This window comes from Ceratosolen solmsi, unplaced genomic scaffold, assembly GCF_000503995.2.
Source record: "Ceratosolen solmsi marchali unplaced genomic scaffold, CerSol_1.0 scaffold1, whole genome shotgun sequence".
In the NCBI taxonomy this organism is placed as follows: domain Eukaryota; kingdom Metazoa; phylum Arthropoda; class Insecta; order Hymenoptera; family Agaonidae; genus Ceratosolen; species Ceratosolen solmsi.
Genome location: NW_011948415.1, coordinates 10,686,047 through 10,710,638, shown reverse-complemented (window position 1 = coordinate 10,710,638; position 24,592 = coordinate 10,686,047). Strand labels below are relative to the sequence as shown.

General features: G+C 42.1%; 2 protein-coding genes across 2 annotated transcripts in view; both read left to right on the top strand.

Annotated features, from left to right (window-relative positions):
- cno (adherens junction formation factor afadin) overlaps nt 1–16,613 on the top strand; it is an 88,468-nt gene extending 71,855 nt beyond the window's left edge. The window contains 21 exon segments of the mRNA XM_011495534.1: nt 433–1,089; nt 1,496–1,741; nt 1,863–2,003; nt 2,443–2,508; nt 2,631–2,704; nt 2,945–3,063; nt 3,772–5,279; nt 5,370–5,419; nt 5,501–6,144; nt 6,733–7,023; nt 8,006–8,107; nt 8,523–8,661; nt 9,213–9,437; nt 10,131–10,940; nt 11,019–11,145; nt 11,416–11,675; nt 11,910–12,379; nt 12,787–13,046; nt 13,634–13,746; nt 13,916–14,060; nt 16,152–16,613. Of these exon segments, the coding sequence (XP_011493836.1) occupies nt 433–1,089; nt 1,496–1,741; nt 1,863–2,003; nt 2,443–2,508; nt 2,631–2,704; nt 2,945–3,063; nt 3,772–5,279; nt 5,370–5,419; nt 5,501–6,144; nt 6,733–7,023; nt 8,006–8,107; nt 8,523–8,661; nt 9,213–9,437; nt 10,131–10,940; nt 11,019–11,145; nt 11,416–11,675; nt 11,910–12,379; nt 12,787–13,046; nt 13,634–13,746; nt 13,916–14,060; nt 16,152–16,190 (6,486 nt within the window). The 3' untranslated portion in view covers nt 16,191–16,613.
- Nucleotides 16,614–19,370: 2,757 nt separating this feature from the next.
- Nucleotides 19,371–24,592, top strand: part of LOC105368803 (putative glutamate synthase [NADPH]) — a 48,624-nt gene continuing 43,402 nt past the window's right edge. Inside the window, 1 exon segment of the mRNA XM_011507932.1 lies at nt 19,371–19,712. The gene's annotated coding sequence lies outside the window, so the exon portion shown is untranslated.

Genomic DNA, 24,592 nt, shown 5'->3' with positions numbered 1-24,592 from the left:
CGTTCAGCTCGTGCGCGCGCCATATGTAGGAAATTTTAATGGTCAAAGGTGCCGTCCACAGCGCCCTCTCGATAATTTATAACCGCCAGTACGAATGGGAAATTTCCCTCTGACATTCGGCGGGATAACGTTTGAAATTGTCAAGAGCACCGATGGAAATTTACTCGAGTGGTACTCGCGCCATCCACTTGGCATGAATTTATCGAATTTATCGGCCTGTCCATGGAGCCCAGCTCCATGATCACGATATCCGGATAACGCGCTAATAGTGAGGCCCCCCATCGATCACCAAAGCGATCGACGAAGCCTAATTCGAGTATTTAATAATCAATAAGGGTATTTGGTGTCTAAAGCGGCTGGACCCGAGCGTACGAAAAATCCGTTCGTTACACCGAGACTAAGGCCCATTAATCCTATTGCTCGTTTCTCTAGGAGCGCTACATGGACGCCTCGTCGCTGGCCCTCTGGTTGGCCAATGGCTCCGAGCTGCTGCACATGCTGAAGAGCGACCGGCACGTGGGCGCGTTTTCCACCCGCGCCCAGGACATCCTCGCGGAGTCGGTCCACACGGCCTTCGACTCCCTCGTGCGCTGCGTCTCGCTCGAGCTCGCCCCGGCGATGTCCCAATTCATGGCAGACGCGGACGAGCCCGCGAAGGAGGCTGGAGTCCTGCAGATCTTCTCCAATAGCATGGCTCTACTGAGGCGCTGCCGGGTTAACGCGGCCCTGACCATACAACTCTTCAGTCACCTCTTCCACGCGATCAACGCGACGGCCTTCAACGCCCTCGTCTCCAACGGCAATCTATGCGTGCGCTGGTTCGGACGAAGGCTCAAGGCCCGGCTGAACGCCCTCGAGACCTGGGCCGAGCGCCAGGGTCTCGAGCTGGCGAGCCAGTGTCACCTCGCGACCATCATGCAGGCGACGCATCTCCTCCAGGCGCCCAAATACAATGCCGAGGAGCTCGCCACCCTCAGCTCCACATGTTTCAAGCTCAACTCGCTGCAGGTGCGGGCGCTCCTCCAGAAGTATCAGCCGGCTGCCGACGAGCCCAGGCTGCCCGCCGAACTCATCGAGAACGTCGTCAGGGTAATTATGCTGATTTTCTCTAGGATTTTCTAGGCCCCCGCTCTCCCGACTCGTAACCACTTAATCGGAATGCATTGCGCTCATTACGCAGAGTTTACATCCAATTAAACGAACGCGCGTACTTTTGCTCGAATTAATCTTCCGCGTCTCATTTACGCGACTATAACTTGGTTTAGCGTTCAAAAAAAAAAAAAAACAGTATCGACCATTGCACTTCGTTCTTCATTCTTCTTTCTTATTACGTGAGCATCTTAGTGAAGCTACTAAGCGGGTTAGGAAGCGTAAGTAACTGGATTTTATCGAAGTTATCCAGGAGAAGAGGTGTATTCACATTATTTGCAAGGGCAGGGAAATTGAAATAAATCCGTGAGTAGGAGGAGAGAATGATGGGAATGGAATGCCGTAGGTGGCGGAAAGCGTAGCGGACACGTTGGCACGCGCCGACGGACGCGAGATCCGGCTAGAGGAGGAGCCGACCCTCAACCTGGCTCTGCTTTTGCCCGAGGACGGCTACAGCTGCGAGGTGATAAGAGGTGTGCCGCCCGGACTCGCCGAGTTCCTCGCACCCCTCCAGCGCGATGGACTCTGCCGAATGGCCGCTCAGCCGACGAGTAGCGGCTACTGGACCATCTACATGATCGATCACAATAACGTAAGTCGGCCTCCCATCCCTTTCCGTTCCCCGGTTAACCCCCCCCCCCTCCCCCAATCGCCACCGCCAGCACCTCCTCCCGCCAAAATTCACTCGATTTCTTGGTTTTTTGGGCGTGCAGTTCCGTAGCCCCAGTGCGATGAGCAACAGATCCAGCGGCTATTCCGGACACGTGGGCCAGCCGCAGAATCAGCCCGAGATACAAATTATCAAACTGCACAAATCGACGAACGGCATGGGACTGAGCATAGTGGCTGCTAAGGTAAGGCCGATAATCGTTTAAAATCAGCCGTATCTCCCGATGTTTTAATAATGCACATGTCGGCGAGAATTGTTCTTACCATTAGTATATGAATATTGCCGACGGAGTGCTTTCTCTACGTGTCCATAGTATTTTCCCCGGATATTTCACTTGCAAATTAGGATACGCGCATGTATGTATTGTAGAGACGGTGCAAACTGAATGTTCCATCCAATTGAAATGGATGGTGAGTGCACCGTACCTTCAATAACGTGTCAGAAATTATTATTTTCTCATTTATCCATTGCATCGCATTGCTTTTGATCAATTGGAATTGCCGAGCATATGTGTCGCGTCGATGAATTACGCATGGAATTATCATTATTAAATCGTAGTGCTAATCGTAGATAAGATGGAGACAATTCGCTCGCACAATATACTTAATGATTTGTTGTAATAGGGAGCTGGCCAGGATAGACTTGGCATTTACATCAAAAGCGTCGTTGCCGGGGGTGCAGCCGATGCCGTAAGTTCAATAAACATTAATTGTTCTTTTCTATGAAATTTGAAAAGCTTGGAATTACAATTATAATAAATAAATCTATATACAGAGAGAGAGAGAGAGTAAAATTCTTTTAAAAATTTTAGGACGGACGATTGTCAGCTGGTGATCAACTTCTTAAAGTAGATGGCCAGAGTTTAGTCGGAATAACTCAAGAAAAGTGAGTAAGCGAGCGAACAAAGTATTTAAAGGTTCCCAAGAGGGAAAAATGTTTACTCTGTGTATATATATATATATATATATATATATATATGCGTGAGTGAGTGAGTGCGCGCGCACTTATGTGTGTGTGAGTGTGTGCGCGCGCGCGCGCGCATATATGTATATATATGTGTGTGTGTGTGTGTGTGTGTGTGTGTGTTTTTATATATTTTTTATTTTTCTTTTTTTCGCGTTATAGGGCTGCCGAGTATTTGGTTCGCACGGGTCCGATAGTAACGTTGGAGGTTGCAAAGCAAGGCGCAATTTATCACGGTTTAGCGACGTTGCTGTCGCAACCTTCGCCAATAATGACCAGAGGTAACTAGTCCGTAACGGTAAACAAAAGAAAAAAAGATAAAATAATGAAGCGCGTTCAATCCCCGATTGTAAAACAATTCTTATAACCAAACAAAAATAAATAAAGCACTCACTGGAGCTGGGGATGGCTATCGAAAAATCTTTATCAATGATAAAGAAAGGAAAGCTTGGATCCTTGTCCGCTTGTAATCCATGCCTCTTCATACATGTGATCTTATTCTTATCTAACATAATTCACAATAATGCACCGAGAATATTATTTGCTGTCCATGACTTTACAGATTAAGGGATCTTACGATCTCCTTATCGTTACATACGTTTCACCAACATGATTTTTTTACTGATGCCATGCTCGCAACTATACGCGTATATTTGACAATTAATTATTGAAAAAACTAAGCGTGTATTTAAGAATTAATTATTGGAAAAATAATGTAGCGGTTCGACGCTCTCTCTTTCTTATAATCCGGATAATTGAAAAGGTGTGCAAACCTGCTTTTAAACGTGCACGAATCCTCGGATCAATGGCCTACGACTTACAGCTCACGGATGGATATTATTAGTCCACCCATGGACCAAAAAGAATCGATTCTCTTCGTCAAATGATTTTCCCGGTGCATATACGACACGAAGTTTTAAATAGCCTCGCTTATAAACTAAATATGCTACATAAACTAATGCTTGGACTAACCATTATTTTTCATGCAGCCTCTAAGGCACGACCGAAATCGGAACACTTTGACCCTCCCAGACAAAAGGAGATGGCTCCGTGCCAGGCTTCTTCCTCGCATTCGATGGGAAACCTCTTGTCCGTACCCCGGCACTCGGCCGGACACGTCTACCACGAACAATACGTCGATAACTGGGATCTGCAGCCAGGTGCGAGTATAGCCCGCGTTAATTCCCTAAACCAACAGCAGCATCACGCGAGCGCGAACATCCCCTATCATAATTACGTAACAGCGGCCGCGAGTAATCCCTATCAGATTTACCATCAGCAGCAGCAGCAACAGCAGCAGCAGCAACAGCAGCAGCATGCTCAGAGTAGGTCGAATTCGTTGGTCACCGCCTGTCCCAGCGGCTTCGCGATCAATCGTCAGAGTCACCGCCCGGGCGGTTCCAAAATCACCGAGGTCTTCGTGACCCCGGAGAGTCAGTATCTCGACGCCCGTTATCGCCTCGATTATTGGCCGGGGGAGCAGCGACCGATCGTACCGACCATACGCACCCCGACCAACGAGACCTTTGCGACGATCCCGAGCCAGTACGTGGAGCGCTACCCCCGTGGTTATGCCGTCCCCGCGACCACCAGGAGTCAGGTTCAGGTGCACGCTATACCTGGTCAGCGCCAGGTGCCTTTGCCATACCGAGTGCACGAGGCCTCGACTTCCGGTTATGGATCGGCAGCCGGTACCCAGTACGGCTATTACACCAACGACAAGACTGAATTGGTATTCCCGACGGTGAGGATTCACGCGGTTGATTGTCCCGAGGTCTCCGATAATCAGACGGACCGGCCCTCCTACCTTTGTGTGCCAGCAAAGTGCCAGCAGCCGCAGGAGATTCAAGAGCACGGGACGGTAATGATCGAGGAGACGAATGTCATTGAATTGTCATCGCCCGAGCACGAAAAGGAGGAGGAGCCGGAGGAGCCGGAGAAGCCGGAGAAGCCGGAGGAGCCCGAGGAGCCCGAGGAGCCGGAGGAGCCGGAGGAGCCGGAGGAGCCGGAGGAGCCGGAGGAGGACAATAATCAGTCGGGCACCCGGGAGAATTCCGATAGTCCTTCGCTCGAGACCGAGGCGACCGTGGTCTCGACCCCCAAGCAGCAGACCGTCATACCTGACCTGAACCTTGACCTGAGCGGCCTAAATAGCAGCGACCCGTCGAGCGACGAGTCTAACGGCGAGAAATGCTGGAGGTCGCCGGAGGAGGTGCGCCTTGGCTGCGGCAGAGTCGCCGCATTGGCCAAGCACTTTTCGCAGCTCGGTGAGGTGGGCCTCATCAAAATTAAGTCCCGTAAGCTTTCGGGCTCCCGTCAATTTATGTCCGAGCCGGATATAGCCTCGCCCTCGAGCGCGGAAACGAGGAGGCGCACGCGCGCAACCATCGAGAAATTCAAGTCGGAGAGCGAACTCCTTAGGGTTGACAAGAGCGTTGCCACTACGCCTGAGAAGGAGTGGAGCAGAATTCTCCTCGATATCCAGACCAAAGGCTTTGTTGATGAAAATAACGGTCGAGAACGGTTGATGGCCGAGACTAACGAAGATGGCACATGTAATTGCGACGAGGAGCAGGAGGAGGAGGAGGAGGAGGAGGAAGCGAAGAAAGAGGAGGTGAAGGATGATAAAAAGAAGGAGAAGAACAAGAAGAAAAACAAGAATAAGAATAACAACGACAACGATGACGATGACGATGACGATGACGAGGCCGAGGGAAGTGCCAAGTTGTCGGTGGCCGAGCAAGAACAGATAATTGAGCAGCTGAAGGAGTTCGCGAATCTCGATAATGCGGATGCGCCTCTCTTTATACCGAGCAAGAGAGCACAGGCACCCGTAGAACCCGAGCCAAGTAGCCACGAAGATGACCGCGGAACGAGACGTCCGCGCACCCTCCTCTCTGGCCGCGTGCGCCTCGAGCAATTGCGCCAGCACTCGTTGCCGACGATCTTTAGCACGCTAAACGTATTCCCCGGGTACCGCTGCAACGGACCCCCCAGTATCCTCTCCGCTCGGGGCAAGGTCAACAGCCTGTCCAAGTATTGGTCGTTGAAGGACTTGGCAACCGGTGGTGATGCGCTCGGCTCCAACGGCACCATGAACGAGGAGATTGTCGGCGAGTCGCCGGAGGCGAGTTACACGGTTTTCCCCACGTGCTCGCGGGTCGTAAGCGCGCCCGAGATTACGGACGACAGACCGAATTACCCGATAATCGAAGGCATCACGATCAAAAGTACGATATCGATTGGACGTAGAAGGAGCGACGAGAGCGGTTTGGCATCCTCCTCGTGCAGTTCGCTTCGCTCGACGGTACGGCTCTCAAAGAGCACTAGCGATATCTCGGGTCAGGGTCTGGACATTCGCAGTCATAATGAGAATGATGATGATGATGATGATGATGATGATGATGATGATGATGATGATGATGATGATGATGATGATGATGATGATGATGATGATGATGATGATGATGATGATGATGATGATGATGATGATGATGATGATGATGATGATGATGATGATGATGATGATGATGATGATGATGATGATGATGATGATGATGATGATGATGATGATGATGATGATGATGATGATGATGATGATGATGATGATGATGATGATGATGATGATGATGATGATGATGATGATGATGATGATGATGATGATGATGATGATGATGATGATGATGATGATGATGATGATGATGATGATGATGATGATGATGATGATGATGATGATGATGATGATGATGATGATGATGATGATGATGATGATGATGATGATGATGATGATGATGATGATGATGATGATGATGATGATGATGATGATGATGATGATGATGATGATGATGATGATGATGATGATGATGATGATGATGATGATGATGATGATGATGATGATGATGATGATGATGATGATGATGATGATGATGATGATGATGATGATGATGATGATGATGATGATGATTATGATGAGGAGGAGATGGAGGAGGACATGGAATTATCGGATGGTCGTAGTAAGTCGTGGGAGAAGCTCGGGTCGGCGGGTCGTACCGTGGGACACGCGCGGTGCTACGTTAGGAGGGCGGGGGGCTTGGGGCCGAGGCGAAAATTAGCAATCGGGAGGAAGAAGGCCAAGAGCGACCAGGACGTATCGGAGAGAAAAGCGAGGCCGAGACGCAAGAGGGTAGATTGGATCCTAATGGAGAAGTCCTCGCAGCATCATCAGGGTCGCACCGAATCGCGTAAGCCGGCGATGATTCAGAATCATGGCACTAGTCGTCGTACGTTTAGTGCACATGTGCAGACTCATTTTGTTATTTTACCTTCGTTGTGCTCTTGAGTTACCACACGATTCGTTATGATTATTTTTTATTTTACTTTCGTTGGAATGTTTATAAGCCATTAGGGTTTCGATCGTCCGATTGCCTTATGTTTATTATCCCCTCTACTCTGTACATTTAATGGCCCTCTATGGCGCACGCGTAATTCATGCAATTTACCAAAAAACAATGTCTATTTTCATATTATAATGCGATATTACAAAACTCGACTCTTGTTGAATATACGAGTGTTAGAATTTGTTTAAGGTAAATTGTAAGCTTTACGCCTTTCTCAATGTCTTTAGTTATGTGTTACGTCTGTCTGTCTGTCTTTGCGTGCGCGTGCGCGTGCGTGTACAAATGTTTATTTTACAATTATTTTAATGCTTTTGGCACGGTGAATGACAATGTTATGCCTTCGTTAATGCATTGCATTAGATTTTATTTAGACGCAGTGGCTACATTGTTCGCTTTACTCTCAATAAAGACGTGTCATTTCAGTTATGAAGCTATTTTAAAATTATCCATAAAAGTTAAAATGTGGAAGTATAATTTTCGTAGCCGGCAAGCTGGAATAGCGGCTAAGATATCAAAGTGAATATGTTTATAAAATAGCCTCGTTACTGAATAATGATGCAAGTCGTGTGTAAGATACGTAGAGGTAGTGGAGCGGCAGCCGGCCAGATTTGCCAAAATTTATGGTCGCATAAATTCGTGCGTCGTTGTTATGCGCTGAGAGGAGTTCATGGTGGCGGCATTTGCATGAATAACGAACGAGGGTCTTTATTGGGCTTAGAGTATCGCTATGCATAGGCACGTTAGCTACATGCACGTGCATGCGACAATTAGATGTTTAATGTTGTGCATTTGTTCTTGTGCATCTTGTTGCGCGCTTCGCCCTCAGGTCCCCGACGCATGAGCGAACGCGATTTGTCGTCACGCTTGGGACACGACGCGCCTACTCCACAGCAAATACACAGCAGCAAATCCGTTCCCGCTCTTCACAGTAAGTACCACAACCAACACGCTTACACGTTTATCTTTTCTTTTCCCACTCCGTCGTTCGTCTCTCTCGTCGTGTGTGTGTATCTCTCTCTCTCTCTCTCTCTCTCTCTCTCTCTCTATCTATCTATCTATCTATCTATCTCCCTCTATCAATCTATACACACGCACGCACGCACACACACCACACCACGCACACGCACACACGCGCGCGCGTGTGTGTATATGGATATACCCTATCGATCATACCCTATATGTCTCTCTTACTCTCACTTAATTGACACTCGCGCTTTTAACACTCTCACCTCACACACGCTCTCATTCATCCGATACACAAACACCTGTTCACGCGCGATCGCGACCTCGTCGTCTTCTGCGTCGCCAACTCTGGCTTTATCTGTAACGCTCGAATGGAACAGATGTAGGGACCGAAGGGAAGCTCCAGCACGAGGTCTTTAATCCAGGATATAGCAGGGCCTCCTCGAGTAATAGCGTGACGCCCCCGGTACAGCCGCCACCGATGCCCGCCATGAACGGCGCCACATCTCTACGATCGAGGTAAGATCCACGTTCTTTTGCCTTTAATAATCATAATTATTATTACTATTACTATTACTACTAATACATATACTATTATCATTAGTATTATTACTCTCGGGAAAAAATTTTGAAATCTTGAACAATGTCTTGGATAATTTGTAATGCGAAGGAGACTCGTTTATTTCCAATCCAACGCATTATCGGACTTTAATCGACTCAGCATAGATCTTATGCACACAGCTCAGTTAAAATGAGAGTTAAAATGATTCAATATTCGTACATGCATAATGCATACATACCGGGAGCTCTATCGAGTCTAGCGTCGAATTGCTTATCATTCTTTCCGCCCACTGATTAAATGCATTAATCCTTAAACTTACGCTCGAGTAAGTGTGCGATCGATATAACAAAGTTAGCTTGAGCGGTTTTTCGCGCATTAACATTGGCGCCGCAAGCAATGCCGAACAACCAAGTTCGTACAAAATTACCCTTCACTCGCTCCATATAATCTATATATCGCCTATAAAGCATTATTATCAATCAAAGGTGGCGCGATTCGATAATTTCAGATCCAGTCACAATTTGCACGATCCAAATAGAGCTGGCACTCTGCCACCTAGCGGCTTATCCAACAGACAACAGTCGTCTCCCAATTTGAATCCGAGCCACCTGCACGGACAGAGCGCCATGCAGAGTAACGAGGCAGAGAGATTCTATCAGAACTTAAGCGTCTACAGGAATCAAGATCCGACCTTGAAGCAACAACCGAGCCCGCCTCAATCTTCCGACGACAGGTACTTATCACTAATAGTTGGGGAAATTGAGTTTGAGGTGGTGGCTGTGACGAGGGGAGTAGCCTTCGGCGATATGTGCACGCTCGACGAGCATCCAGCAAAGGCTTAAAACGAATTATCCTTTAACGAATTATGGTAGTGATGCTCGTTCGGACATTGTTTTCTTGTCAAATCAGTACTCCATAGATCCACTATTTATAGATTAATAATTTGGCAAAGCGAGAACGCGATCGACAAGCCATCTACAGCTACTCCCCGGCAATACGTGGAAATGAAAGGAATGACTTTTCTCCGACCGATATCAATGTTCTTTGTTACCAAAAATGCCTTCAACGAGCGAGCAGCTATTGTTGTTATTTGATTTTAAAGCGATCGATAAATTATCTGCAACTCAAGTCAAAACAATTATCAAGTTATTTACGAACCGCACCAGCATCGTAGCGTGATCTTTCGCGCTGACAAAATAAATATTTTATAATTAAAGAATGCAAATATAATGACCCAATTGACCACTGCTATTTGCTTATCTAGCAATATTAATAATAAGACTTTCCAACTAATCTCTACCTACAATTTGTTAAATAAATTAAGGGTGTTGCTGTCAATTAAGAGTGATGGGTGATGAGTGGCAAATAGTCAGGGAACCTGTTCTAACGACCCCAACTGCGACGTAATATACGTTTATTTTCCTAGGAGTCCTCTACACGCTCAGAAGACCCTCTCGCGCGGCTCTCAGAACTCACTGAATCGGAACATGTCGGAGGCGAGTCAGGGTAAAGAGCGTCCAATGTCCGCGTACATGACACAGGGTCAGCAGGCGGGCTACACCGCCCAGCAGCAACAGCAACAACAAGGTCCACCGGTCAGGTCACAGTCCTCCCGCGACATCATCAGACAAGAGGCCAAACTCCAGGAGATGCAGGAGGAGGTTCGCCGTCGCGAGCTCCGAGGCGGACCAGGCCCTGGATCAATTGGTGGTCCCCAGGTCGGACCTTATCGCACCAACACCTACAATCCCCGTGCGGCAGGTCTTCAGCAGAACTCCATACGACCGGGCAGACCTCTCGGCTCGACGCCGAATCTCGGCCCAACCTCGCCCAATTACGGTCGGCCTCCCGGCCAGAACTACGTTTACCCTCCGGACCCTCAACAATATCCCCCGTACGGGGGACAGTATAACAAGCAACAGCAGCAGCAACAGCAACAGCAACAGCAACAGCAACAGCAACAACAACACCATCAGATGGTAGCCAATCAGTACGGGGGCATGATGGGCCGCCAGTACGGACATAACGGGCCGCAGTTTACTAACGGACAGGAAGTGGAGCTCGGCCAGTACACAAATGCCGGTGGGATAAGCAGGTCGCATCCGGATGGCGACTTGCCGAGTGACGAGGCCCCGGCGAGACCTTCGCTTCCTCACTCGGGTGGTAGTCCACCGCCACCCGTGCCCAACACCATGACGCATCCGCTTTATACGAAACAGTTGGATCCATCATCGAGGTGAGTTTCGTCGTAATTCGCGAATGCCGGCTAAAGTCGATTGGGCCGTAAGATCTCATTCCAACCACTCGTTCGCAGATATAATGCCAGCATGCAGGATCCCCCTAGAGGCGGATATTACCCAGCCACTTCCGGTGGTGCGCAGCAGCCACGTCAGTATCAGTTCAGTGCCAGCAATCCTTGGCAGAGAGAGGAAAGAGAAAAGGTGTGTACATTGATTTGTGTGAGTATTTCAGGCCGACTCGAGATGGGGGAGGGGAGGGCGTCGGGGCCCGTTATGCAAGCCCCATATACTTGCAAGACAGCTAGAAATATGTACAGGGTTGGGGGGGGGGTATAGTTTGATCGATGCATCCTCCTAATCCAGGCGCTTCAGACGTCGAAGCTTAAATTAAAAGAGAGAGAGAGAGAGAGAGAGAGACATCGTATCATATAGATTAAAAGACGATTATTAAATTCGAGATTTTTATTTTAGGAACAGGCGAGGCGCCGTGAAGCTGCACGCCAATGGCGCGACCAGCAAATCACGGAGCTGAGCTCACTACCTCGAAGAACACCCCAGCAGGAGGAGCAATTGCGAGCCCTCCAGCTTGAACGTGATTTCCAAAAGCGAGCGGAGGAGGCAGCGAATCAGCAGGATGAGGACGAGGAGGGTAACGAGCTCGAGAACGAGAGTGCGGGTCAGCGCGTACAGGGTCTCTTGCGTACCGTTGCCGCTCAGGATCGTAATAACCAGCCGACTAACCACCACCATCACCACCATCATCACCAACAGCAGCAACAGCAACAGCAACAACAACAACAGCAACAGCAACAACAACAACAACAACAACAACAGCTGCAACAACAACAACAGCTACAGCTACAGCAACAACAGCAACAACAACAGCAACAACAACAGCTACAGCAACAGCAACAGCAGCAGCAGCAGCAGCAGCAGCAGCAGTTGACGACGACGTCGACGGGTCTGTCGCGAGGCAGCGCGGCTAATCAGTCGGGCAGAGGAGCCCTGTCGCCCCAGCCGGTCGGCAGCCAAATACAGATGACGAATGTGCCTATACACACGGTAAGCAGTCAGCAAGGCGGTGGCCTGACCAACTCGTACGGCGGCCATACGGAGAAGACGCCGAATAACGTCGGCGGCTATCCGCAACAGAACCAGAATATCAATCAGGCGAGCGCTAGTCAGAAGGCGAGCATCGAAGCTGCCCAAGCGAACGAGGAGAGGGAGAGGCTGCGCAGAATGGAAGAGCTCAAGAGGCGCCAGACCGACTTTGACGACAATCAGAGGAGGAGGCAAGAAGAGGAGGTCAGACAACATCAGCAACAAATGCAACACATGTACCAGCAGCACCAGTCAAACTTGCGAAATCAGCAGCAATTACATCCCGGAATGCTGCGACTCGACAATCTCGTCATCGAGGAGCCCAATTCACCGAGTAAGCAATGCATCACGTCAAACTCCATCATCCCATATTACGGGAATCCTCGGATCTTTAATCATTAATACAAGATAATACGATACGAGCTTTCCTAACACAATTAGCATAGACGGTGAAGTAAGAGATTTTTATCCCCAAACAATTTGCGAATATTAAAATGTAAATGATCTTTGTGACGATTGATAGAATAGAATATATTGAGACAGTTGAAAGTGACGTCGATCATTTTATTACCAATTCGAAGGTACGTTATCATAAGAGGCTGCGTTAATCAATTTCGTTTGAACGAATGAATACTTGGCCTTTCTTCCTAAGGCAATTTCTAATCGATTTAGGCGCTAAATACAATGAATCTATTTCTTTAAGAAACAATGCTCGAATAAATTGAGACAAATGTTTTACAGACTCTCAATGTGGTAACGAAGCACCTCCGCCACCTGAACGGGGCTCGAGTTACGCCATAATGTCCCAACAAAGTGCCTTACGATCTAATAATTCGACGACGCCGAATTCTCAACTTGGATCACAATCAACCACAATGATCAAGAGGGTTTCCTTCCACGATCCTAACGCAAACATAGAGTCGCCAACGCGAAATAACACACTCAATACATCCAATATAATATCGTCCGTGACAATGGACACTATTAGAGAGGATCCAAACGTAAGTCGTCATTATAATTTCTGCATTACATAATAATACTAACCAATAACAATATTTCATAAAAGTTATTATAAAACAGCAATTGATAAGTATGAATCATTTCTTCGCTATGAGTCCAATGGCTGATATAAACAGAGGTACACCGAGGTTTCAATGATCCACAAATCGTTTGCTAATCATATGTCTTATTGCATGTGGCAATGCTGACCTTGTAAATATTAAAATGAAAATGGAAGAAAAAATAGGAAAATAAAGCTGCTGTAATCATTAATATCGTATAGCTCGTCATGCAACGTTGTCTAAGCATTATCATTGCCATTATTGCAAGAGTGTTTTGAATTTTACCACATCCTATTTAATTTTTTAATGTTTGTTTAATTATGTCCTTCCCGATTGTTTTAATGACACACAAAAAAAAAATAAAAAAAAAAAAACACCCAAAACAAAAACAATAACAATAACATATGACGATCGAAACCATTTTGTAGATATTTATTTTATAGTTGTATTTATGTGTTATGCAGTGGTAGATGTTTAATAGTCGAGGTGCGTTTACCTAAAATTATAGCCAATTGTTTATCCCACAGAACTTCATAAACGATGCCGAAATGCTATTGGCTTCTCCGAAAACACCAGAAGGTCCCGGAGGTTTATTCCAAGGAGCAACACCTGGCGTGATAGGCGCTCAGGAAGTTTATAAGTTTGTATTAAATATACTATTATTGGATGCTCATACGTCAATCGCTTAAAAATCAAAAATACTTCAATGCACTTACATTTTTATAAAAATAACGAGGCCAAATTTGAATACGTTTGAAATATCGAATATAATAGGAGAAAGCTTCTAACTATATTTTATCTCTCCTTAGGGATCCGAGGCAGAGGAGATTAGCGGAAAAACAACGACAACAACAAAATCTGCAAATGGGTGCTGTACCGGAGAAATTAAGTTTCAAAGAAAAAATGAAGATGTTCGCCATGGAAACGGGAGAAGACGGTACCCCAAGAGATAAAGTGAAAATTTCGAGAGCTCAGCGCGAAATTGATAATATCAATTGATAATGTTTTAAGCCGATAAGGATTCATATTAATCCCATTTTATAATTATCATTATTATTATTATTGTCATTATCATTATCATTATCATTATCATTATGATTATATGATTATATGATTATGATTATGATTATTATTATTATCATTATTGTTATCGTTATTGATATTAGAACTCTATCGTTAAAAATTGATATTATCAACTTCACATTAAGCTCGTACAATAATAATAATAATAAAATAATAATAGTAATAGTAATAGTAATGATAATACTATAATACCAGTAGTACTAATGGTAATAATAATAATTATTATTATGATTATATTATAATGATAATGATAATTATAATAATGATAAGGATGATGATGATGATGATAATGATGATGATGACGACGCTGATAATAATAACAATAATAATAATAATAATAATAATAATAATAATGAGAGGAACATGAGCAACTTTGTGTTTAGATACTGCGCGGGACCTTGTTCCTATTGTGATGGGATGATACGCGCGTGTTTTCGTGCCTCCGTGACTAAAGGATACACGAGGAACATGGTGCCCGCGAATATTAAATAATCGACAAAATTAAATGAATTTCCAAACAATTTTCTTTTGTTTTACGTCTTAGATTTATTATTATTATTATCATTATTATCATTATTGTTATCATTATTGTTATCATTATTATTATCATTATTATCATTATTATTATTATTATTATTATTATTATTATTATTATTATTATTATTATTATTATTATTATTATTATTATTATTATTATTATTATTATTATTATTATTATTATTATTATTATTATTATTATTATTATTATTATTATTATCATCGTCATCATTCTTGTTACTATCATCATCATCATTATTATTATTGTTGTTGTTGTTGTTGTTGTTATTGTTAATTTTGAAATCGATTTTTTTCTTCTAATAGACCTTGCTAATATCTCTATAGAAATTAAATTTTGTACTTTTTTTTGCGAATAATTACTGTAATAATTATTTTATATTAGTTTATAAAGTAATACTACAATTAACAAAGTAAGTTACGGATGGCTTTTACGAAAGTATTGCGAAGTTATAAGCATAAAGCATAAATAATGAATCGATTCTCTGAAGATTTCTGTCACGAATTTCTTCATGTACATGTATTTAATATTTATGTATGTATGATAGTATGCATGTGACTTTATGTGTACATACTTAAAGGATTGAAAGGATGATAGAGAAAAGCGATTATGTAGTACCACGGAAGAGTATGACGTTTGATACTTACATTTATACTAATAATGCCTGACATTGATTTTTGCTAAGAAGGCAGATCATTATGGGACCTATTTACCACTTCGGAACATACCTATATCATCTCGTGTGGCTTAAAATTTTTTTTTTCTTTTCTTTTTTTTTCCGTTTTTTATTTGTCTGATAAAAGGCTACTTGTTTTTACGTATATTTCATGGCGAGTATATCGTTTCAAACTTTATACGATAACAAGCAGGTAGATCTCGAGCACCATAGTCGTTCGTGAAAAAGTTTGACATTTTTTAAAACTGTAACTGTTTTGATATTTGTGATTATTTTTTTTTTTTAAGTTAAGGCTAAGAGCTAAGCGAATTGGATAAATTCAAAATGCGAGATGAAGTTAGAATTTTGATCACAGCTCATTATTCTGTGGGAAGTTGATTCAAGTCGATAAGTTTATAGAAAAGTAGTTAGCCATTTGAATAGGGAAAACAAAGGGAGGGAGAATCAAATTATATAAAGAAAAATAGCAATACGTAATAGGCATTTCAAAATTAACGATATATATATATATATATATATATATATATATATACATACATATGCTGGTTAAAATGAATCTGTGTATGATGAGACTATCGAGTTTAAATCTATACAGTACACATAAGCATTATATGATTAATCGTAGGAATTTTTGCAGGGACGCGTGCGCGCAAGTATACTCGCATATTTAAATACATTATAACTTATACATTTAATGAAAAAGAAACTTACAGCTTATTACATGTTCCAGGTAGAGACGACGACAACACATATAATAATAACGGGCTAAAGTCCAAGGAGCTTAATGCCTGCAAAAACAAAATGTAGCAATATTAGCATATAAATGTTGTTAGCTTGGAAAATAAAATAAGGATAGATTAAAAATGAGAGTGGAAGATAAGAGTTTTGTATCATCTAATGTAGACTGCAGTGGCTATAACCTAATTAGAATAGGTATAAATTTCGCGTTTTCGTAAAGCGCAATGGCCATTAAACTGTACGAAGAACATTCCTCGCGATTCAACGAAGACATTTTAAAGAAAAGTTTCAAAAATAATCTGATGAAGAGAAGCAGCAACGTATATTGCTATCATTGAGAAATTGACGTCGATCCATTTATAATAACTCGGTAATTCAATGACGTACAACATTCGTACTACACATTATGAACATAATAATTAATCAATTATGAAAGCAACCATTTTCTTACCACCTTGAATAAATATTAAATATTGCAGAATGCAGTTTAAAATATGTTTTTGAAAAATCCTATTATTAGAACATGACTGTTTGGATTCGCAAAAGTTTCTAAAATTCGTTATTTCTATTTGCAAGTTTTATGATTGGTAGAGTATATTAGATATAAAGAGAATAAAAATAACAAATAAAAAAAAAAGGGGGAACAAACGAGATTTTTTTTTTTTTTTTGATTCTAGTTATTTTGTTAACGTTGACGTGGGTCCTAATTTTTGCATTGCGAATGCGTTTTGGATATTGTATGTGATATAATATAGGCCTTTCTTTCGAAGTGCAAGATTATCGAGTATGAAATTCCCGAATCACGTACACATGCAAACGTTCAATGACGAATTAAGATAAAAAGAAACAATTGAGGTGACAATGCTCCTTTTATCGCTTAACGGGTTTTATCAATGAAATCATCCGAATAGTTGTCTTCAATTGAAAATGTATTCTGATAAAATTAAAAAAAAAAAAAAACACTACCATGTCGAATGAAAACTTTTATATGGACGAATTATTCATTAATGTGTGAATAAGTCAATCTAATGGTTAAAAATAAAATTGTCGTATGTCTTCGATATTGTGCACGAACATACGGGCACATGAAGTGGGCCAAAAAAAAATGATCATTGCGCCCAAACAAAAAAAAAAAAACAAAAAAAAAACAAAAAAAAATAGGAAGAAAAAGAAAGAAATATTGTTTATTGCTTGTTTTTCTTTTTTTAATTTATTATTACGTATACAAGAACGATACTCTTATTTTTTATTATTATTTTTTTTTGATTTTTTTTTTGATTTTTTTTTTGTGATTAACACTTTTTAAAGATTGTAAAAGGGAGATATGTATTATGTGAGCAGCTGTTGTTAAGTTTTTCGTATAAGTATAGCAAATAAAGATGAACGCAAGAGATAAGCAGAATCAAGTAAAGAAGCGAACGATTATAAGACTATAAGGATAAAAGATTGTTGACAAAAAAAAAATAATAATAAATAAATAAATAAAAAATGTACGTAGGTCTCTGTAACTCTTTTTCCAGGCCTTACGCAGATACTAGAATTATCTACTTGACGTTAACGGGACATTTTTTAATTTAACGTTATATGCAAATTGTAAGAAATACATAAACAAACTTATTGTTACATTTATTAGTCCCGCTCGTTGTAAAGAGAATAAATTCAAGATTTTAAAAGTAAAAAAGTAGGAAATAAATGGAAAATATGTATAAAAAATAAAGCGTTAGATCATATTCACGTATAAGTTAGTAGCGATTAGAATCAGCAAGATAACAAGCTGGAAGTGAATAAGAGAACAGTTACGTCCCTCCTTGTTGTGTATAGCAAATGTATTTGCACTATATTTTGTAAGACTTTTTAATTGTCACAATAAGATGATTCTATCGAGCGACGGGGTAAATTCCTTTTCGAAATGCGTATTATTGATTCTTCTTATTAATTTACCTTATCAACTTTAAAAACTATGTATATCAAATGTAATTGTAGAAAACACAGTATATTTTTTAATGATTATTCATCGTGTCATTACGCATTATTCAGATATGATATTGATGAGATTCAAATAAAATAAATATCGAATGAAGCTGGTCTTGCTTATTCCTTATCGAACTTTTCTACAGCCTCGTGTGGTGATTATTATGATTATTATTATTATTATTATTATTATGTTTATTTTTAATCCCATTGCCCATTGTGATGTTACTCAAAATCTTTCCCTTTACATTATCAAGAGAATTAAATCTTAATAGAAGAACAAGCAAACGGTACTTTGTGTCGAAAAAAATTTATCATCATCTTGTAAATGTAATTTAATGGGCTCTTAAGTGTCCTGTTAACCTACAGGTAATATCGATCGAGCATGGGGTGGAAAAATGTTTGGTCATTAGAAATTATATTTTCATTCTCATTACTATATGGAGAGAAGAAGGATCACTTTGGCGAGGCGCGAGGCCAATCATTGTCTCAATTACCATCAATTTACGCAATTACGATGCATAAAATGTGAGCGCGCGATCGCTCGTTCGCTAAATCAAATTCGTCGCGCCCTTTCACCTTTTTCCTTCGTTCCTCTAGCTTATTCTTATCGACGTTCCGCTTCCGCGTGTCTCGTCAGCACACACGCTCATGCACACATGCGCGAGAAAGGGAAGAAAAGTGAGCAAAGAAGACGGGAGAGGGCGAGGAGCGCATATTCGCTCGGCTTTTCGACGTCTCTACAGTTTTTTACCTATATAAAGCTGGTTATCGCTCGCAGCCAAGTTGCCTATGGTGCCGCTGCTGTTGCCGCCGTCGAAAAACGCCGCCGCCGACACCGTCGTCGTCGTTCAGTGGACCAGGAAAGAGACAGATTCGGTGAAGTCGTTCATCGCAGTTGTGAGTGCGTGCGCCTATCGCTTTTATGTATGTTGAGAATGAGAGAGAGAGAGAGAGAGAGAGAGAGAGTGTGTGTGTGTGTGAGAGAGAGAGAGAGAGAGTGTGTGTGTGTGTGTGAGAGAGAGAGAGAGAGAGTGAGAGAGATAGAGAGTGAGAGTGTGAGGGTGTCGGGGAGGGAGAACGGGAGAAACAGAGCCAGAGTATTTCCATCAAAGCATTCGTGCGCGAACCGGTCGAGTCAACGGACTCAGTCTCGACACCTCCTTGTCAGCGACATTCTCGCAGTTACGCCAAATATCTTAATTAATCCCAGGGAGCCGTTAGCGACGGACCTACGTAGACGATCGAGGCCGTGCCCCGACACGACGACCTCCTTCCTTTATCAAGCACCGGGCCGTAATCGAGCGAGGAGTCCGAGGCGAACGCAGAGAGCGCGAGGAGCTGCAGGAGCCCGGCCCGACACCTCCGGGGGCGCCCTTGCCGCGCTCCTCACTCGTCGAGCTTCGTAACGTCGACGTCCAGGCTCGATCGAAGGACCCCTGCGAATGCGAGCCCCGCGCCCGCGAGCTGCGAAACAAAAGAGATAACGGGCGAGCGAGCGTGCGGAGCCGGCACAAGTGCACCTCGACACAGTAAGAGATAACGGAGTGCCGCCGATTCATCCGTCAATCCGGCAACTAAGGTAAGTCATTTTCTCCCGGCGTTTACCCGGCATTTAACGGCGTTTACCCGGCGTTTACTCGGCGTTTACTCGGCGTTTACTCGGCGTTTACTCGGCGCTTATCCCCTACCGGGAGTACGCGGCTACGCGGGCGACCCAAAGCCCCGATCAAATTATCATGGCGGACATACGACGGCCGCCTGGAATATTAGCTCCCCTGCTGCTGCCTTAAAAAAACTCGGTCGTCGCCCGTGCCCTCGCGGTCACATGCAAGGAAACGGATGTCCGCGAACAACCACGGCTACTTCCCTTCCTCTACCACAGCTCTCAATCTCTATTACTCACATATATATTTACGTGGCGCGATCTTTCATCCCACTCGTCGTTATCCCTCCCCTCCCTCCCTACACTTATCTTCTTCTCTCTTTTTTTTTTATCCCTCTGGATCTTGTAGCTCGCATCATGCATTAATCTAAAAATATAACGCCTGCCGCCGACACTTTTCATCCTCGTGTACGTCGACACTTATTCACTACACCACTCTCCCACTCTCGTCGTTGTCATCGTCTTCGTAAACGTCGTCGTCGTCCTCCTCCTCCTCCTCCTCCTCCTCCACCTCCTACTCCTAGTCCTCCTGCTCCTTTACCTCTCATCCTCTCTCCCTATCCATCTATCCATCCATCCATCTATCCATCCATCCATCCATCCATCCATCTGTCAATAACTCTCTTTATCTCCCACTTTCTTACACGTGCAGGCAAGTACACGCACGCCTCCCCACCCCATCCCATCCCACCCTACCCTTGTCACCCAATATTTTCGATAGTCGGCAAGCCGGCTCCTCGTGCCTTTCTATTACACTCAATTTTCTATCTTCTTTCTCCCCATATCATCCCATTATAATGCACCCACACACTGTGAAATTGACATACATACCGCACGAAAAATTTTTAACTGCTGCGGTGAACTCTCAAAGGATACATGATTCGCCCTTCCCGTACTATTTCTCGCATCTCTCGCTCCTCTCCAATTCGCAATACCGCAATACGACATGTACGGCATATTTTAACGGACTGCGTGAATTCCTTTGACGAATCAACGCTCGCGTGGTTAGTCAGCCATAAATAAGCGCAGAGTGCAAAAAATATCAGGACGTTTGACTATCGCACAAAGCAGCTTAGAGGTAAATCAAAATTTTTAAGAATTTTTGATTTACCGTTCCGTCCGCTGACATTTTAAATTAACATCTTTGTACTATTTATTATCTTGGCTGTGAAATTGCTGCTGCTGCTGCTGCTGCTGCTGTTGTTGTTCCTGCTGCTTCTCTCTTTTTCTTTCTCTTCTCCCCCTGCCCGACTCCTTCCCTATCGACCATATTGTAGGAATAACTTTATTTACGTTAATTGAAATAAATATGCGCTGGTAAAAAAGCATTTAACGAAACGACAATTGATATTTGATTTGGAAGCAAGTTAGAAGAAACACGTGGATAAGAAACGGGTGTGAGAGCCGGTCAAAATTCTCTGGCTCTCTCTCTCTCTCTCTCTCTCTCTCTCTCTCTCTCTTACCCGTCGTGATATTTCAAACTTTCCGCGATACGAATCAATAAGGCGCATTGGCTTTTACCATCTCGCTCGACGAGCGGCTCAACGCGCATACACGCCCGCGCACACGCACGCCGTTAGCCCTTGTCCTCGGTTTGTCGGCGGCACGCGCTTTTACATGCAGATTCACCGTTTCGTACGTGAATAAATAAATGCCCACCACACTTCGATACACGTGTGCGCAGATTGCGCTTACGACGATGGTCCCGCCGAGACTATGAGAAAATCTTTTTCGCGTTTTCCATTGCTCCTCCTCCTCCCCCCCCTACCCCCTACCCCCTCCCCCTACCCCTCCCCCTCCTGCTGCCACCATGCGCCAATACTCTTTATTATTGTCCCTACACAGAAATCGAGCTAGTTGTTTTGTTAAACTAATGTAGTATAGTTAGTTATGCCGGCGATGACAGCTTAACAAACAGAAATAATCGATATCGTAGTGCAATACATTATTCTTCTTCCTTCACTTTCGACGTCCATTCCATCTCTTGGGAAAATTCTAACCTCTGTATTTACCTAATTTAACGGCCGCTCTCGGTACTCTCCACGCCCAATTTCGCTCGTTACTTTTAATTCTCACACTCGAGCATTATAATTTCTTTTATAATTGAAGCCGTTTATTGACATGCAGTCGGTATGGCAGCGCGCGTGGCACAGTGTCGGTATATAGTCAGGAATTAACAAAAAATATAAAGTTTCGAGAGTTTTTGCCCGTGTAAGCATTAATGCGCGCCTCCTTTTGCAAGAACATTTGCACGTGCTATTTTTAGAGTATATATACTTCGATTTGCATACATTTGCCACAACTGTATAATATTAGAACGTGTTTTACGCGCATAAAGAGTGCATTGAGCTCACATGACCGGTGTTCCACTTGCTTCTAGTTCATTTTTTTTCTCCTTTTTTTTTTCATCTCGTTTTATTTTATAGTTTATTTATAAATTACCTTACCAATGCATTCACATCGTGAGATGCATCGATCTTTATTATTTGGCACTGCGATGCCTTATCGGTGAGTAAAAAGTGTAAACTCTTTGACGCAGAAGGAGCAGAAACTATTTGATGGACAATAAACGAATAATAACTCCGCGACGTAATAATTTGAAAAGTGAATAGTTTGCTTCTTTTTATCGAGCATCTCTTGAATTGTTTTCATTTCTTATATACAACTAATTAATAATAAGTGCGAATCACGGAGTAGTAGACTAAATAATGATATTAGAAAATGTAAACTGAAATGTTTTCAATACGCTGTGTGCCGCTCTATACCTTATAATTATTTGATTATTAATTTTCAATTGAAAACTTACAAAATATCAGAAGAGTTTTACTCATAGATATTAATCGTACTTGACTTCACAATTCATTTTCTTTTAATAACGAAACAAAATCTCCGAGTCGACAAAAAAAAAAGCTGAAAACAATAGTATAGCATAGCATAGCATAATAAATGTTCATGAAAAATATATAATTGGAATATATGATCGTATCTTGATATGCTGAGCATCAAATTAATAATAATAATTAAGAACATTAATGGAATATTATTTTTCATTTAAATGAATTTTAAGTTAAAACTGAATAATTTATTGATATAAAAGTATTGCGCGCAACTAAATACGCTAATATCAGTTCATTATTGTCATGAGAATGATCGTATGTAGTTAATAATAATAATCTAAGTGTTGCACTGCAAGGACAAAAAAAAAGACATTGAGCAATGAAAGACTTCCACTGCTTTTTAAATCGTGATAAAAAGACAAGAAGTTGCCTTCGGTGCCTATTTTTCGATAACTTTATTGCGCGTGTCTTATTGTCGAGACGTAATTTATAAATGAATAGATATTATTTACATGATTTAAAATATTAATCTCTCATAGAACTGTGAAAAAAAGAAAAAGAAAAAAATTCGATTGCTTGTTCAACAGTGCAAAGTAATTCTTTCGCATTTATTATTTCAATATTTGATTTTCAAATACTTCAAATACGTAATTATTCTTAATACATAAATTACGTCGGCATGTATACACGCGCGCGCGCGCACGCACACTCCTGCATGGGGATACGTATATAAATTGCGTCATATCGTAAAGATAATTTGATTAGTTAATGTAATGTCAAAAAATTGCGCACGCATTTATTGAAGAAACGATTGTAATAGTTTAACCATAATCCATTTTCCAAAATATCTTATAACATAGTTCATTTAGAAAGTTTAGAAAATCCCAATAAGATAACATTTCTTGATTAAATATGATAAATAAAATAAATATAAATTATGCTGTAAATACGACAATTTTTAAAGCATTTTTAATACTATTAGACAGAAATTTAACAAATATATTTAAGAAAATAAATCACGATAGTCTATTGAGAGTATTATGGCTGGAAAAGGGACGTAATGTAATAATAGTGAGAAAGTAGATGAAACATGTTAATATCATTATTGACATAATGTAGAAAATTAATTTTTAAGATAAGCGAAGATGTATTCTTTACATACGAATATGCCAAATCGACTTCAAATACCTTTTAATGCAACGCTAATGAAAAATCATGCAGAGAATTCTAGGTTATTTAGAAAATTACTATCTTTATATAATTGCAATATGAAATAATAAATCGTGGGATTATTTTCCTGTATCCTCTTTAGTGAATATCCAATTTGAATTTGTAAGGAACTCGCGTTACAGACACCTAGCGGTGGATTGAACATAACGGGGGGGGGGGGGGGGGGGGGGGGAGTTTGGTGGAGGTTAGGGGTAAATATGAGAGTGAGAGTGAGCGCGTGCAAAGATAACGTTATCGTTGCGACAATACAATATATTTGCGGGAGATCGTATTATAATGCCTAGCGTTATCTTGGGTGACAAGTCTTAAAATATCGGCAGCTCGAAATTAACGCAATACGTTTTGGCATTAATTCACCGTCAATTGCCATTGTGATTAATGGCAATGCATTTGTTCATGCTTTTGTATTTGTATTGTACGAGAGAGAATGTCTAAGTTTGATCGGCAAATGAACCAAATGGACCATTTACACGACGGTTTACATTTTATGCGAATGATGTGATATTTTGCTCGAGATTTCCATGTAAAATTATTATCTTGCAGGAAGCTTATCGAATTACGTTTAATTTGCATTTATTGCTTTATTATCGTTGTAACATCGTTATATGATACAAAAGTCGAAATACGCGAAGCGAGATTGCATTAGTCTAAATTAATAGCTCAAAAATAGTCATATATTTATTAAATTAAAAATCATAGTATTGATATTCATTCATTTCTAAAAATACA